The following is a 17,591-nucleotide window of genomic DNA, read 5'->3' as shown; positions in this document are numbered from 1 at the left end:
TTACAAAATCAAACCTTACACAGGCTGCATTTGGAAGTGTATAATTCAGTGATTCCCATCATGAAATCATCAAATACATTATTGCAATCTTGTCTTATTTCTATCTGTGCCTTCGGGTCAAACGACACGTTCGAGGAGCTGAGTGACGCATCTGACAGATCATAAGCTGCAACCTGCACGTACAGTCGCTCAGTTCAGCACCCGCCCTCTTTGCTCAGCCCTGGGTCCTAATAACTCAGTGTGTTGCTTGTGTCATTGTTGTAACTCGAGGAAAAGTTAGATATCATATTGGCGTTGCAGCAGGATGGTTTTGAAGGCTGTTGTCGTGGGGTGCCTCGCTGTTCTTGGCGCGGCAGCAGCTCTTCGCGTCTTCGGGTTCTGGACCGTGTTGGTGGGGCTCGGGCTCTGTCTGGTACCGAGGAGATCCAGGGGGTACATCCATGTGGCTATATCCACCATCAGGAGAGATCTCAGGTAGGCTAAAGTAGGGCTATCTCAGCTGATAACAACGGATTTGAGTATTTTTTCCTAGGCCTATTTGAAATTTAAATTAGTCTTTCTTTATGCTTGGCACACCGTGGCAGGATCTCTTTTTCAAATCCAAATCCAAATCCACTTTATTTCTATAGCGCATTTTACAAACAAAGCAGTTTCCAGAGTGCTGCACAGAGATTATAAAATGGAGACAACAAAAAGGTAAATTGCTAAAATTTGGCCATACCAGCCCTAAAACAATAAAACCAAAACCATAAAAATCATAAAACATCAATAAATAAGTAAAATATGGTCACTTGTTAGCAATTCTTGAAATCAGACCTAGGATTTTACCAAAAGTAACATCCATCCATCCATCCATTTTCGTCCGCTTATCCGGGGCCGGGTCGCGGGGGGAGCAGCCTAAGCAGGGACTCCCAGACTTCCTTCACCCCAGACACGTCCTCCAGCTCCCCCGGGGGGACCCCAAGGCGCTCCCAGGCCAGCCGAGAGACATAGTCCCTCCAGCGTGTCCTGGGTCTTCCCCGGGGCCTCCTCCCGGCGGGACATGCCCGGAACACCTCCCGAGGGAGGCGCCCAGGAGGCATCCGGAACAGATGCCCGAGCCACCTCAACTGGCTCCTCTCGACGTGGAGGAGCAGCGGCTCTACTCCGAGCTCCTCCCGTGTGACTGAGCTCCTCACCCTATCTCTAAGGGAGCGCCCAGCCACCCTGCGGAGGAAACTCATTTCGAGCGCTTGTATCCGCGATCTCGTCCTTTCGGTCACTACCCAGAGCTCATGACCATAGGTGAGAGTAAGAACGAAGACTGACCGGTAAATCGAGAGCTTCGCCTTTCGGCTCAGTTCCTCTTCACCACAACGGTCCGATACAGCGACCGCATCACTGCAGAAGCTGCACCGATCCGCCTGTCAATCTCACGTTCCGTCCTTCCCTCACTCGTGAACAAGACCCCGAGATACTTGAACTCCTCCACTTGAGGCAAAGACTCCCCACCCACCCGGAGAGGGCAAGCCACCTTTTTCCGGTCGAGAACCATGGCCTCGGACTTGGAAGAGCTGATCTTCATCCCAGCCGCTTCACACTCGGCTGCAAACCGCCCCAGTGCACATTGCAGGTCCTGGTTCGATGAAGCCAACAGGACAACATCGTCCGCAAACAGCAGAGATGAAATCCTGTGGTCCCCAAACCGGACCCCCTCCGGCCCCTGACTGCGCCTAGAAATTCTGTCCATAAATACAATGAACAGAACCGGTGACAAAGGGCAGCCCTGGCGGAGTCCAACATGCACCGGGAACAGGTCTGACTTACTGCCGGCAATGCGAACACAGCTCCTGCTCCGGTCATACAGGGACCGGACAGCCCTTAGCAAAGGGCCCCGGACCCCATACTCCCAGAGCACCCCCACAGGACACCACGAGGGACACGGTCGAATGCCTTCTCCAGATCCACAAAACACATGTGGACTGGTTGGGCAAACTCCCATGAACCCTCGAGCACCTGATGGAGAGTGTAGAGCTGGTCCAGTGTTCCACGGCCAGGACGAAAACCACACTGCTCCTCCTGAATCCGAGGTTCGACTATCGGCCGGATTCTCCTCTCCAGTACCCTGGCATAGACCTTACCGGGAAGGCTGAGAAGTGTGATCCCCCTATAGTTGGAACACACCCTCCGGTCCCCCTTCTTATACAGAGGGACCACCACCCCCGGTTTGCCAGTCCAGAGGTACTGTCCCCGACCGCCACGCGATGTTGAAGAGGCGTGTCAGCCAAGACAGCCCCACAACATCCAGAGACTTCAGGTACTCAGGACGGATCTCATCCAAACCCGGAGCCTTGCCACCAAGGAGCTTGCCAACCACCTCAGTGACTTCGGCCAGGGTGATGGATGAGTCCGCCTCCGAGTCCCCAGCCTCGGCCTCCTCCTCGGAGGACGTGACGGTGGGATTGAGGAGATCCTCAAAGTATTCCTTCCACCGCCGGACAACGTCCCCAGTCGAGGTCAACAGCTCTCCCCCCGCACTGTAAACAGTGTTGGTGAAGAACTGCTTTCCCCTCCTGAGGCGCCGGACGGTTTGCCAGAATCTCTTTGAGGCCGTCCGATAGTCCTTCTCCATGGCCTCCCCGAACTCCTCCCAGCTCCGAGTTTTTGCCTCCGCGACCACACGGGCTGCAGCACGCTTGGCCCGCCGGTACCTGTCAGCTGCCTTCAGGAGTCCCCCGAGCCAGCAAGGCCCGATAGGACTCCTTCTTCAGCTTGACAGCATCCCTTACTTCCGGTGTCCACCACCGGGTTCTGGGGTTGCCGCCGCGACAGGCACCACAGACCTTACGCCCACAGCTCCGAGCAGCTGCATTGACAATAGAGGCCGAGAATGAAGCCCACTCGGACTCCATATCTCCGGCCTCCCCCGGAATCCGGGAGAAGTCCTCCCGGAGGTGCGAGTTGAAGGTCCCTCTGACAGAGGGCTCCGCCAGACGTTCCCAACAGACCCTCACTACACGCTTGGGCCTGCCAGGTCTTTCCGGCTTCCTCCTCCGCCAGCGAACCCAACTCACAACCAGGTGGTGATCAGTTGACAGCTCAGCCCCTCTCTTCACCCGAGTGTCCAAGACACGCGGCCGGAGGTCAGATGACACGACTACAAAGTCGATCATCGACCTCCGGCCTAGGGTGTCCTGGTGCCACGTGCACTTATGGACACCCTTGTGCTCGAACATGGTGTTTGTTATGGACAAACTGTGACTAGCACAGAAGTCCAATAACAAAACACCACTCGGGTTCAGATCGGGGAGGCCGTTCCTCCCAATCACCCCTCTCCAAGTGTCACTGTCGTTGCCCACGTGGGCGTTGAAGTCCCCCAGGAGAACAACGGAGTCCCCGGTCGGTGCACTGTCTAGTACCCCTCCCAAGGACTCCAAGAAGGCCGGGTACTCAGCACTGCTGTTCGGCCCGTAGGCCGACACCACAGTGAGAGACCTGTCCCCGACCCGAAGGCGCAGGGACGCGACCCTCTCGTTCACCGGGGTGAACTCCAACACACAGCGACTGAGCTGTGGGGCAATGAGCAGGCCCACACCAGCCCGCCGCCGCTCCCCGCGGCCAACGCCAGAGAAATGGAGAGTCCAGCCCCTCTCAAGGAGTTGGGTTCCAGAGCCCAAACTGTGCGTGGAGGTGAGGCCGACTATATCTAGTCGGTAACGCTCAACCTCCCGCACAAGCTCAGGCTCCTTCCCCCCCAGCGAGGTGACATTCCATGTCCCCAGAGCTAGTCTCCATGTCCGGAGATCTGGTCGCCGAGGCCCCCGCCGTCGACTGCTGCCCAGATCTCTCTGCACCGGCCCCATATGGATCCTCCTGCGGGTGGTGGGCCCACGTGAGGACGGCCCCACGTCGCTCCTTCGGGCTGAGCCCGGCCGAGCCCCGTGGGGGGAGGCTCGGCCACCAGGCGCTCGCTGGCGAGCACCCACCCCAGGCCTGGCTCCAGGGTGAGGCCCCGGTGACGCCAATCCGGGCGACGTAACTGGCCTTGTTGGTGTACTCATCATAGGGGCTTCTGAACCGTTCTTCGTCTGACCCGTCCCCCCGGACCTGTTTGCCTTGGGTGACCCTACCAGGGGCACGAAGCCCCCGACAACATAGCTCCCGGGATCATTCGGGCACTCAAACCCCTCCACCACGATAAGGTGACGGTTCAAGGAGGGGCCAAAAGTAACAAATGAATAAAAACGTAAAAAATAAAGTTAAAAACTTAGATCTACATTTTAGATCCAATTCATAGACTTACTAAAAACTTAAAATACTGATAACTTGATTACTTTGTTAATGTATCATAACATTGTGCCATTTGAAGAAAGGTAAAGGTGACTATAAAAATCCCAATAAATCCCATTACAATATTCTGCAGGTGTCTGTTTGTCATACGAAAAGTGAAGAGGTCCATGTACCATCACCTCAGGAACAAACACACAATCCCTGAGTTGTTTGTTCAGACAGCGCTGAAACATCCCAACAAAACTGCCCTCATCTACGAGCCCACAGGAGAGGTACACCCATTTCATATGCATCTTTAGAAACAAACAAGACAACCAATGACAGCATTTAAAGGGGGAAGAAAATATAACTGATGCAAACTCAAACCCAGCTTGGTTTAAATTGTTCAACATCAAGTTCTTATGCCCACTCTTACCCAAACTGTTATAAGCAAGGCCAAGATTTTTGTGTGTTGTTAGGTCTATAAATATCCAAAAATATCAACAAATATACCTGAATTGAAACAAATAAACATAAAAATAACAGATTATTTATTTTACTGCAGTCATTTTCTTTCCGGTGATTTGAAAAATAACTACTTGTTTTTATGTTATACTACTAGTTTATATTATTGTATATCTGACAGAGTTGGACGTTCGGTGTGCTGCTGGAGGAGTGCTATGCTGTGGCACACTGGGCTCTGGGGCAGGGCTGGAGCGAGGGGGACGTGGTGGCACTGTTTTTGGAGAGTTGTCCCACAGTGGTGCCTCTGTGGATGGGGCTGGCCATGGTCGGAATTGAAGCGGCTTTTATCAACTCCAACCTCCGACTGGACCCTCTGCTGCACTGTGTGCGCGTGTCAGGGGCCAAAGCTCTGGTGTTTGGGACAGAGCTAACTGAAGGTACGAACATTCAGTTCTAAACAAAAACTAGATTTTTTCCCCTATGCATATTAATTTGTGGACTGGCACATTCATCTAGTGCATGCATAAAAACAACATGATGTTACAAAAAGGGGGTAGTAGTTAAAAGCAGTTCATATAACCCTTCCTTTAGTGCTTGTGCCAGAGTCTACAGGAGCATATTACACAATAAACAGATTATTATCAGCATTAAATGACAAAGATGCTGACACGTGATAAGTGGTGTAACTGTTTGTGACTCAATACCTCAATAAATAAATAATGAAAAATAATGCAATAATAATAATAATTAAATAGTATGAACACAAAGCAGAAATGTAACTACTTTAATATGTACAGTAAAAGGTTTCAATAGCTCATTAGTTTATACCCAAACACAGCCAACACTGCAAGATGCTTCACTATTTAGGTGGTTGAAGAAGCTGTTGGCATGCAGATAGCAGTGTCCTCATTCACAAAGTCTTGAAAAGCACAGAACAAATCTAATATTTTATCTGTTGTCATTTTAAACTTTTTTTTTATAGCTGTGCAGGAGGTGAGCAACTCTTTAGAGTCTGAAATCATTTTATTTCGTTGTGGACAAGAGCAAAAAGAGATAAAAAGTCTCCACATTCACAACTTGGACGAGCTGTTGTCCCGATCATCAAAACACAAACCCACCTACACCCTCAAGAAAGACTTTAACGGTAAGATTACATCTATTTTGGGCTTTTTCAATTTTGGACACAAAGATCCACCTCACACCTCCAACCACATTTCATGCTTTAATAAGGAAAACTGTTGTGACAAAAGCATTCAATGTGCAATAAGATACTATTATACTTAATAATGTTATTGATTTGCTGCCTGCAGCCGGAGGGGCTCTCACCTTTGTGCTATAAACCAATACAAACAAACTTTGATTAAATCTGTACTTAAATGACCTGCACTCCTGGACAACTGGTTCTTAGTCTAATTAAAGGTACACTATGCAATGGTTTGGTTAAGAGTCCATCACAAACTTGTTTCCGTGGAAATATTATTGCATTGCCTGAAAGGTTTCACAGTTTGGATGTGAAGCTCAAAATACTGCACTTAAAGAGGTCTCTGTACAACTGTTTGACAAACACAGCTCTAAGTTATATTAATAGGCTGATTGCAACATGCAGGTTACAAGTCTTCTCCTGCCAGTAGTTATGTGCCCAGATGTTACGTTGTTTCACAAAATGAATCAGGCGATACCAAATCTATCATCATCCTTACTTAAGCATTGATTTATAGTGATTACATTTTTGTTTGTCATTTATTTTTACTTTTACCTACAATGTGAGGTAATTTGTTACTTTTGTGCATTGTTATGACAGTGTAATGACATGGCATTTGTAAGTGAAAAGTCTCAAGTCTTTGCTTGTTAGACCTGTCACACTTACTGAAGTTATGGAGACAAAAATATTTCAGGAATGGTGGTGCATACTGCCCTGGTGAACAAAGGCTTAAGATAATAATTTAACATTTCTTGCCAATATTTCTATGTTTAGATGTGTTGTTCTACATCTATACTTCAGGAACAACAGGAATGCCTAAACCTGCTGTAGTGGTGCACAGTCGGTGAGTGTATTGTAATACATACTAATTCAATTATTTTTTCATTTGAATTTTTTTATGACGTTAATAGATTGTAATACTTCTCTAATCTGTACAATATTAAGATGACAAAATGTAAGATGGATTAATTAATTTGGTGTTTTGTAATGTTCAAGATACTTCCGAATCACTGCTTTTGGTTTTCACTCTTTTGGTTTAAAGAGCTCTGACATACTCTACAATTGCTTGCCTCTCTATCACTCTGCAGGTAACGTGCCTCACACTATATTTTAAATATGACATGTCAAACTCAGGTCCGGGGGCCAAATTTGGCCTGTGATATAATTATATTTGGCTCACGAGATCATATCAAATATGTATTAGAGCTGGCCCGCCGGCTACAGATAGGTTAGAGAGACATTATTTATTTAAAATGTTATTATTTTATATTATGCTTATTCTGGATTTAATGTTTAAGCAAAACTTTTATTGAACATTTATTTTAATAAGAAATGGTTTATTAGCTAACATTACATATCCCGAAAGAAGAGAAAGCATGCAGATGTTGTTGATTTAGTTTGGCCCACGATTTAGTCCCAGTTTTTAATTTCAGCCCTCTGTAAATTTGAGCGTCCGTGATCATGATGCCAAGTGACAAATCTTGAAAATATGTGCAGGGACCATAATGGGAATGGGTCAGTGTGTGCTATTTGGTATGACTATTGTAATGAGGAGGAAGTTTTCTGCCAGCCGCTTCTGGGTCGACTGTGTCAAACACCAATGCACTGTGAGTAAAATATGAATATCAAGCAAACTGTAAGCCAAACTCTCAGTATATTTTAAAAGGCCCATATAAAACTATTTTCTGATCTTTTCATGATGTTTTTTCCTCATTAAAAACATACCTGGATTCATGTTTTGTTTCATTCACACATGTTTAACACACAAACTCTGCATATTTAGGCTGAGTTCTTCTCTCAAACAGACAACATCCCACCTTGTGATGTCATATCGTAATACAGGAAGTGCTCCACTGTGTTTTTGAAATGCCAAACACCTTCACTAGAATCATTTAGATAATTTCAGCTCTGGAATTTTCAATGTCTACTGAACAAAAGGTTACATGTACCGCTTCATGACATCACAAGGTGGAACAGAGTATTTTCAGCTTTGGAGATGTAGGCAGACTAATAAGAATACAGTGTTACTCAAACATGTGTGAATGAAACAAAACACAACTCCACGTTTTTGATGAAGTAACAACACTATAACTTAAAGCTCACAAGAGTAAATTTACTGGATATAGTACATTTAGTTGTCTATCATTATCTGACTTTTGCATATGTGTGTAGGTTATCCAATACATAGGAGAGATTTGCCGGTACCTGGTCGCTCAGCCGGTTCGACAGTCTGAGGCTCAGCACCAAGTCCGTGTTGCCTTTGGAAACGGCCTCCGACAGTCCGTGTGGGAGGAGTTTGTCCGGAGATTTAAGATCCCTAAAATTGGCGAGTTTTATGGTGCAACAGAATGTAATTGTAGTCTCATAAATATAGATGGAAAGGTATGCTTCTACAATTTGTTAAAGTAAATTATAGAAATTATGCTAACAATATTATCATATGTGAACTATTTGTTTTTGTTTGTTTAGGTTGGAGCGTGTGGGTTCAACAGCCGTATTTTGCCCAGTTTTTACCCTGTAAGGTTGATGCAGATCCAGGAGAATGGAGAGATGCTCAGGGATAAACAAGGGCTTTGTGTGCCTTGTCAACCAGGTAACAAAATATTGTATATTTTCAACAAGAAGGACAAGGTCTCTAATGTCCACAGATTTGCAGATATTGGTTTATTGGTCTATATGGTCCAAATTATAGCAATTAATGATTGTTCTATTCTTAGTTGGCCATGTAATGATATGTTGACCTCTAATCATAAATGAAAGATCAACTTATCGTTCAATAGCTGATAGATGGAACAATACATTTTGGGGGTCAGTACTTATCTTGGGTACTTTTTCTTTGTACAAGTGGGAAAATGTGGGTTATTTTTGTGTACTGTGATCAGATTTGAGTTGTGAAGGAACTAACTACTTAAGTGTTAAGTTGTTAGTTTGTATCTGTTATTATTTATTGCAGCTCATATTTTTTTTTTGCCCAAGCCAGTAACAGAGTAACTGGTGAGAGCTATTGTTTTTCGCCGGTTTCTTCTTATTTTTTTTCTCTGTAGAAAATCACATTTTTCACCCTCTGAACATGGACGAAAAGTCCCCAAACCAAGTATGGGATCGACCGGCCCAGCAAAAAATTTGATGCAATTGCCATTGTGACAATGCCCAAAGTGACCTGACTCAACAGCGCCACCTAGCAATGGACCCCTATGGGAGTGGGGACATGCATAGTCTTATTGGCAAACATATAGGCAAACACAAATTGGGAACAGTGATAGAGAACAATAAGACAAGCCAAAAGTTGAATAGGCGCATGGCCATTTGATGAACAGGAAGTCGGCCATATTGGATAAAAAATTTGCCGCTGCTTTGACTATGTCTGTGTAAAACACACCTAGGTTTTTGGTTGAAATTAGCTCAGATTTGGTGTGTCACATCTAGACAAAAAAATTAGTACACACACATGCTTTGTCTGATCTTGCTGAAATTTTAATCACTAATGCGTCATCTGAATATAATACACTATAAAGCATATGAAAAGTAAACACTATAGAGCCCCCTAGCATAGACATGAAACATCATCATTATCACATTTGTACCAAATTTGGGGATTACATTTTTCACATTGGGCAGCAGGGGCGCAAAGACTCAAAAAACATTTAAAGGTGCACTGTGTAGTTTTTCTGATGTGTGGAACCTTCTGATGGATCTGTGGGTCTGGGCAGCTGTTGAGAATCGACAAAAGCATGTTGGTGCGGCCGTGTGGCCTGTGAGGCGTGTGACCCGGGGCGGGGGCCATCATCACCACAAGCATTTTTAATTTAACAATATTGTACATTTCATTTAGAATATTTTTGGGGGATAATTCTGCTTTATGGTTTCGTTTACTTAGTGCATTAGTGCAATATATCACACTAAACATTTCGTGACAGGCCTAGTTGGAGCCTATACCACTTTGAAAATATTTGAAAATGAATTGACTATCCAATAACCCAGAGCCTCTAACAAAATAAACCGAAGATACAGCCAGGGGTATGGTTTTTGTACTGTACCTTTTAAGATGGATCATTTGTTTTTCCCCAGGTCAACCAGGCATGTTGGTTGGACGCATTAACAACATAGATCCACTGAGGAGATTTGATGGTTATGTCGATAAGGATTCGACCAATAAGAAAATAGCTCATAATATTTTTAAGAAGGGAGACTCTGCTTACATCTCAGGCATGTCTAGTTAATCTAAACTACTGTGAAGCAAAACAAAATATGTTTACCTGTCTTTTTGTCTTACAGGTGATGTAATGGTGATGGATGAGTATGGCTACATATATTTCAGAGACCGCAGTGGAGACACATTTCGTTGGCGAGGGGAAAACATTTCGACCACAGAGGTAGAGGGCGTCCTGAGCACTCTACTGGGACATGCTGATGTTGCAGTTTATGGAGTCTCTGTACCAGGTATACAAGAGTTACAAATATGTAGAAATTAAACCATAGAATTGCAATTTATCACCACTGTCTCAATTGAATTTTGTTATTGTAATTTATGTAATAAAATATTCATTTTAAAGACATACAGTGTAACTTTTCTGGAGGAGGGTACACCTCCATGGAGACGTTACTGCTTTGCCTGGGCTATTGAACAGTATGAAATCATTGTGTTTATTCTAAGTGTTGCTCAATATACCCGAGCATAGGGTCATCTCTCCAAATCTGGCCTGTAACTCAGCATGTTCAGGGTCATATTGTGGAATATTCTCTGCATTTCCATGGGAACAAGCAAGTGGCATACTCTAACAGTTTCAATAATGCACCTTTAACTTAAAAAAATCAAAAATGTTTTAAATATATTTTTAGATTTCATTTCCAGTATGAATTTTATTGCTACTAAATCACTCATGCATGCATTTATTCATAGGTGTTGAAGGAAAGGCTGGTATGGCTGCAATTGGTCACACAGGAGATTCATTTGACCTGGATACATTTTTAATAAACGTAAAGAAGTCTCTACCCTCTTATGCACGCCCACAATTCCTTCGTCTGATGTCTGTCGTCGAAACCACAGGTAAAACATATAATTAAACACGGAAAATACAGATGTGTGTTTTTTTTTTTACTGTGAAAACATAAGCTTCTATCTGGAGTTCTCCTGAGGGCTTACTGATTTAGTTTCATTTCGAGACAGTGTAATATGTATATTACATACATTTATATTAATTTTGCCCATTAGTTCTGGATTTCTGCTTGTTTAATAGCTCATTTAGTTAGTCAAATATATTCTATACTGGGTGTGAGTGGTTTGAGAATCATTGGTTTATGTCAATAGCTTCAATTTATTTTGCTTTTTATTTAAACCAATAAATTTGCTTTCTTTCAAAGGCACCTTCAAAATAACTAAAACTAAATTGCAGCAAGAAGGATACAAGCCTCAGAACTCAAGTGAAAAGATGTATTTCCTGGATACTCAAGCTGATCGTTATGTGGAGGTCACCGATGCACTGTATCAAGATATTACAGAGGGAAGAATTTACCTATGAGACAGACTGAGAGCTTGTAATATTATGTGTATTAAAAAGATGTGAAACATAGTGTAAAATATATTCAAATGTTTTTTATACTAAATGTATTTTCAGCAATGGAGTATTTTGTAATTTTTCAAATGATGGTTCCGGGTCAATGGGTCAAATGGGAAAGGAATTCACAACAATATGGTGCCCCCCTCAAAAAATTATATTGAAATTTGTACTTATTTTAAAAGTTTATATAGCAATAGTTCAGTTTTGTTCAGTTAACACAATTTAGACAACAATGTTTTTTACAAGACATTTTTATTAATTATGCCCTGGCAATTAGAGTTTTATCATCTCATTACAATGCTAAATATGTTTCATTAACATCATAAAATACAAGCTTCATATGTGTCATATTATTAAAATGACTTTAGTTGAAGAGTTACAACTTAACAAGGCCGCAACCTGCATTTTGTCAATTTTATCCATGTTTAATCTGATTGCAGGCGTCAGTGTTTTTCTTCTGTTGTAATCTGAACAGAGACACGTGGTACTCATCAGAGAACAGTATCTTTTCTGGAGTTTGTTTGAACATTGGTTTAGTTTTAATAAGGCCATTTTTGACAATACGTTTCTTTGTTTTCTTCTTCTTTTCTTGGTTGTCAGAATCTGTCTTAGAATCACCTATTTCATGGGTTTCTGTGATAAAATCTTCTACAATATCCCCTTCCAAAGTGACACTGACAGTGGCTTCATTTGGCACAATAGAGAGACTTCCAGTGTGAGATATAGTTTCAAAATATGGGTAAACGGTCTCAGTGAAGTTATGATTGAATATAAAAATGTTTGTATCCATTTCTGCATTTTGAAACTCCAGAATACCACTGTCAAAGTTGAGTCTCACATGGATCCTCTTCAGTGGATTGGAGGCGCTGTAAGGCAGGGTCTGGGCAGGCGTAGTGAGGGCTAGATACTGGCCGTCCCGTAAACTGATGCACCAAAGACCACATTCAGGACATGCCTCAAATGGGACTTGTCTCTGGATGGACTGGGACGCCACGCCCACTGTCCAGTTATCACACTCACCAACCTGTACAAATCAATAACCAATTGTTTAATAACTTATATCATGTCTCATTTATTGTATGTTTACAGTCCTAGTTTGAGTTGAGTTTAGTTCAGTCTCGTTCAGGTGCTGGTTTAGTCATGGTCTAGTTGGGTTCATCCCAGTTTAGTCTAAATATTGATGTGCTATGTAAACTCACCTTTAAAACTAGTGATTAGCAGAGGAAAGCAAGACAAATTCAACTCATTTGCATAACCAGAATACATTGAAATACTACCTTTCAAAAATTTGCTGACATGGAAAAAAGTACTTGCATAAAACATACATATAAGCAGTAATAACAGTGGCAAAGGTATAAGTCAAAAGCATCCTATCTGAAAAAGTTTATATATTTTAATAATAATTCTAGTGTTAAGGGTACATTGTGTAACTTTTGTGCAGGGTCTGTAAAATGCTTTTCTCCAAGGAGATGTTATTTCTTTGACTGTAATGTTTCACAGTATGGTATTAAACCTTTCTATCTTCATAGAGATAGAACTAGACCAAGTTACAGGTCCGATCTGTGAAGAGGCGACCCTGCTCACAGTCAGAATGCCTGTTTTTTGAGCAATAAAACCACCTGTAATTGAAAAGATTTAAGGTAGATGTGTTTAATGTCATATCGTGGAACATTTTAAGCAGAGCAATAGCAAACAAGAAGGTGATGGTCCCCAAATTGCACCTTTAAGTATAGGGCAAAAGTACATGGTTTATGTTAACTAAAACATTGAAAAAATCCATACCTCAACATCCCAGCTGTGCACTCCAGAGCTGAAGCCTTCTCGAGCCAGAACAGAGGAGTAAGGCTGAAATCTCCCGGGATGGTCCACAACACACAGAGCCTCTGGGCCCATAGCAGCAGGAGAACAGTGGGCAGTATTCAGAGTAAAAGACACAGTCAGGCCCTGTCCTGCTGTCCTGGCATCTAGAGTCACTGGACCTACAAAATGATGTTGATCAAATAGACTGGACAGTGCAGCAGGAGGGTAGAGCTACAATTTTAGAAAACTTACTGTAGACAGCACTGTGTTTCATCTTTTTCCAAACTGAGAATTTAAGATTGCCCAGATGTTCTGCCACATTCATGAGAAAAGTTTTTGGCTTTTTCATATCAGTGCAATGTCTTGAATTTAAATGAAAAGTTCACCAAATGATTAAAACAATTCAAATAGTTCATTTCAATAATCATATTTATAAAAATAATGAATTCCATGAGTTATTAAGTTATTTTGATATTGTAGGATAATACATTGATTTGTATAAATAGTAAATAGTAGTAAAGTATTTTATTTCAAATAATATATACTAATACCTAAAATCCCCATCTTACTTACTTTAAACTAAACTGTTAAAATCTATTGACTTTTCCACAACTGTACATTTAATTGTCAATTAAAAAGAAGTAAGACAGGAAACATTATCTATCTATGGATCTTGTGACTACATTTCTGTTCTTAGTCAAGATCAAATAAATAAATAATAAGTAAACATACACACTGTACCTTTTTTTGGGTACTTGATAGTCCTGTAGAAGAAAAATGTTGGGTATTAAAACATGAAAGTACTTAAAGGTGCTCTATGTAACTTTTCTCACGGAGCATCCATCACCTGCTTATCTCCATAGAGATGTTAATGCTTTGCCTGTAAAGTTTCCACCCCGCTCACAGTAAGAACAGCTGTTTTTCCAGGTATTTTTAGCAATAAAAATGTTTAATGTCATAATGTGGAACATTCCAGTTAAAGCAATGACATCTCCATGGAGAAAAGTAAGAGATGGACCCCCCACCACAAAAGTTACATAGTTCCCCCTAAGACTTTGATTTTACATTTACCTTTAAAAATTGGGACCCATCACCACCTGCATTTAGTTCAGCTTCTGTCAGCCGAATTCTCTCCTCTAGGGACACGACTAGTTCATCCATAAGTTTGGTTTGCTCTTGTAATTCATGTAACTTTTTATCTTTGTCCTGTTTCAATAAAAGCAATCTGTTTGCTTCCTCCTCCTGTAATATTTCGTGGAGCTGTTTAAACTCTCTCTTTATTTGCTCCTCTGCAAGTTCTGCAACACCCTGTCAATAAAAAAACAAACAAACAAACAAAAACAAAAAACAAAAACCTTCACAATCACATATTTGTATTTTTTAGGTATATGTTAATGTGGGCCTACCTGGTTGTGTTTGGAAACTTGCTGATAATTCTGAGTCTCTTTGTCAATGACAGTCATCCTTTGCTTCAGATTGTTTAGTGAAATACTCAGCTCCCCCTAGTGGACAGATTTAATAGTGCCAATATGAGAATTACCACAAGGTGGTAGAAGGCTGGAGAATGTATAACCACAAAGATACATGTTTAGTCTAGTAATCTCTTTCTTTATAAACATAGGTTGCATCAAACTAAATTAATTATGTTATGCAATAGATTTATTACATTTAATGACATGTTCCAGATAATCAAGAACATCTCCATGGAGGCAAGGTGATCCCACACAAGAAAAATTATAAGTTGGGTCTGTGGAGAGACAGGCCCCTTCACAGCATTTGCTAGTTTTTTAAGATCTGTAGTGCAATAACAACACCCATAAATGCCTTTATTTCAGTCTTGTTTTTTTGTTTGTTTGTTTGTTTTTTTGGTTGAAAACTTACGTGATGGGATATACGATATACAATATATTTACAGTTCTATATTATATCCTTAACTCTTGCTCTAAAGTTAGAGTAACCCTACTAACACCAATTCCAGTTTCAAACTGACTGACAATTAACCCCAAGTACTTTGGGATTAGCAGAAGGTGGCATCTGTTTGAACTGTAAAATCAAAATAAATATGGGGTGCTTCCTTGTGTAAATAAGATCTCATTGGTCACATGTCACATGCTGATAGAGTGTAGCCTACACAAACTCATCAGGATGCAAAGCGAGTGGCTAAATCAAAAGCACCTGGCAGTAATTTGGCCTCTTAGTGCTACTGTTTGGTTTGAGATGGTGTCCAAGGGATTTTACTTTCAGCAAAACTGTTTGTTTTGTGCATAACTAAACAGTCCCAGCAGGGCCCAAGTTCCTCTCTCTCTGGACTTTTGCAGATCATGTCAGACAGTGGTGGGCGGCAGTTGACAGGATTCAGACTTGTCAAGGACTTCTTTAAGTGCATCAAGATTGACTCTTTTAAAAATGTATTGTTGAGATTTCAGTGAAAGTTTAAAAAAATAATCTATCACTTCCATTTACCTACACAGCCACAGTATAGATTGAGGAAAATGTTCTCAGCTCACTAAACTTAAGCACTGTAATGATGATTAGAAAATACAGAAAACAGCACATTACTCCTTATAATTTTCAATGTTGGATGGCAACATTCTCAAAGAAAGGTGTAGTCTGAAATTGGCAAAACAGCTTGTGTGAATTGTATGATTCTGGTAAAGGATTTGAACTCAAAGCATCAATAATAATTTTAATATTGGCCTACGATTAGAACAGATCAAAGATGTGTCTTGCTGCTGACTTTTGGTAATGCTGAAAATACCCCAGAACTGAAGAAACAGCTTGGATAAAAGGTGAAACATCTTCAATCTAAAATTTTGACAGAATATATATATTTACCATTTGCCCAGCATTTATTCTATTCTTTGACATGCAATTTCCTTTAATGTTGCAAGTGAAATTACATATTTACCAAAATCTATAACTTAAAGTGTAAAAGTCAAATATCCAAAACATATAACCAAACCTATTTCATATTGCATTCAATCCGATGCTCCAGTGTATAAAGTAGGTTGATACCTTACAGTCAGCTGCAGCTTCAGAGAGGAGGTAGACCCTGTGCTGTGAATGGTCCTCGTCTGCACACTGTGGACACAAAGGCAGCAGATCATCCAAGCAGAACACAGAAAGGGGCGCTTGATGCGTCCCACAAAGTTCAGAGAAATCACTGGGAGCAGCACAGGCCATCGTTCATCCACTGCCCAAGATTTGCTTCATCTGAAAGTTTGCAATACAGAGACATAAAGGGTCAGTGTGTGTACATGGCTGTAGCATATGTGCAGTAGCCATCACTTAAAGCACTGGATATCATCTTACAGTCTCCATTTCCAGTTGCCTGCCAAAAAAAGCTATACATCATGTACTGACAGAGTTGACTTTTATGACACTATAATTTTGTGTTCCAGAGGCAAATTCACCCCCATGCCTTCACTTGTCACCTATCAGCTCCTTCCTCTTAAAGATAAGTAGGAGTTTTACATTTTAATAAAACACAAATGAACTGCATGTAATAGAAATATTAAGAGAGGTATATTTGGGTTTGTTAAGTGGCTCGGTAGCACAACATGTACAGTATGTCTGATATGTTTGAAGTGTACGGTTTCAGTGGCTTTTAACTTGTCAGATCCTGAACACAAATAGAAAACCATAACTTCCAGGTCATGTGAGCTAAATAGGTCTAATGTAGAACTGTAAATATCTACAAACTTTGAATACGAAATGTCTGTGTCATTTAATCTGGGTGTGTTTGTCCGGATGATATTTATAGTATAGTGTAATATAGTTAATTCATTCATTTAAATTAATTAATTATATATATACGTGTGTGTGTGTGTGTGTGTGTGTAGGTGAAAATTCCCTCAGCAGAATGACAAAGATAATTCTTGGTATCTAATTACATTCATGCTATCTGAAACCAGTATTTATCCAACCAATTGTTTGGACAGCCCACATTTAAATAGTAGGGGATAGTGTTGCATAGAGACTTGGCACTAGCTTCATCTTGGCACTAGGTTCATCCTAACTGTAACTCAACCTGAGAGTACATGGGAGTATTATGGCCCTGGTCCAGTGTACTGAAAGGATGAAGTACGAGACAGATTTTAGGATTTCTCTTAAACTACTTTTACAACAGCAGCTGGCACATAGGTCTTGGGTTAGTGTCACTTAACACAATGTATATGTTAGCTGTGGTAAACTTAAATACTGGCTTTGTGTGGTCCAAAGAATATACACACTCACTCCCACCACTGGGGCCACAGTGCATAAAGTTGATAGGAATTGCAGTAAGTTACTTTTTAAAGTGTGGTTTAGTAAAGACCACA

At 41.6% G+C, this 17,591-nt stretch overlaps 2 protein-coding genes across 3 annotated transcripts; one reads left to right on the top strand and one right to left on the bottom strand.

The window, feature by feature from the left end:
• The first annotated feature begins 16 nt into the window (after positions 1–16).
• Positions 17–12,542, top strand: LOC110166116 (long-chain fatty acid transport protein 1-like). Of its 2 annotated transcripts, XM_055157788.1 has the most exons (13): positions 17–474; positions 4,403–4,541; positions 4,895–5,150; positions 5,696–5,857; positions 6,689–6,758; positions 6,911–7,002; positions 7,412–7,521; positions 8,087–8,296; positions 8,384–8,507; positions 9,983–10,120; positions 10,190–10,354; positions 10,815–10,961; positions 11,276–12,539. In XM_055157788.1, the coding sequence occupies exons 1-13, from the start codon at positions 305–307 to the stop codon at positions 11,431–11,433; spliced, it is 1,941 nt and encodes a 646-aa protein (XP_055013763.1). In that variant the 5' UTR covers positions 17–304; the 3' UTR covers positions 11,434–12,539. The 2 variants fall into 2 exon arrangements, with proteins under 2 accessions (XP_055013763.1, XP_055013764.1); XM_055157789.1 differs by lacking the exon at positions 9,983–10,120 and having other exon boundaries at positions 11,276–12,542.
• On the bottom strand, positions 11,888–16,455 carry LOC129410384 (zinc-binding protein A33-like). Its single transcript, XM_055158457.1, has 7 exons — positions 16,288–16,455; positions 14,679–14,774; positions 14,344–14,580; positions 14,014–14,036; positions 13,525–13,634; positions 13,255–13,451; positions 11,888–12,496 (listed from the first exon to the last, which is right to left on the bottom strand). Exons 1-7 carry the CDS (start codon positions 16,453–16,455, stop codon positions 11,888–11,890), a joined length of 1,440 nt encoding a protein of 479 aa, XP_055014432.1.
• Between the last annotated feature and the right edge of the window lie 1,136 nt (positions 16,456–17,591).

This window comes from Boleophthalmus pectinirostris, unplaced genomic scaffold, assembly GCF_026225935.1.
Source record: "Boleophthalmus pectinirostris isolate CB_2022bp ecotype Guang Dong unplaced genomic scaffold, ASM2622593v1 HiC_scaffold_22, whole genome shotgun sequence".
Classification (NCBI taxonomy): domain Eukaryota; kingdom Metazoa; phylum Chordata; class Actinopteri; order Gobiiformes; family Gobiidae; genus Boleophthalmus; species Boleophthalmus pectinirostris.
Note: the sequence above shows the minus strand (reverse complement) of the source record. Positions and strands in the feature narration are given on the sequence as shown.

Bases quoted from the DNA above. Each gene is read 5' to 3' on its own strand.
- LOC110166116 (XM_055157788.1), top strand. From the start codon at position 305: ATGGTTTTGAAGGCTGTTGTCGTGGGGTGCCTCGCTGTTCTTGGCGCG. The intron at 5,151-5,695 runs GTACGAACATTC...TTTTTTTTATAG, and splicing joins TGGGACAGAGCTAACTGAAG to CTGTGCAGGAGGTGAGCAAC. The intron at 10,121-10,189 runs GCATGTCTAGTT...TTTGTCTTACAG, and splicing joins AGACTCTGCTTACATCTCAG to GTGATGTAATGGTGATGGAT.
- LOC129410384 (XM_055158457.1), bottom strand. From the start codon at position 16,455: ATGGCCTGTGCTGCTCCCAGTGATTTCTCTGAACTTTGTGGGACGCAT. The intron at 14,581-14,678 runs GTAGGCCCACAT...TTTTATTGACAG, and splicing joins AAGTTTCCAAACACAACCAG to GGTGTTGCAGAACTTGCAGA. The intron at 14,037-14,343 runs GTAAATGTAAAA...TTTCTTCTACAG, and splicing joins ATGGGTCCCAATTTTTAAAG to GACTATCAAGTACCCAAAAA.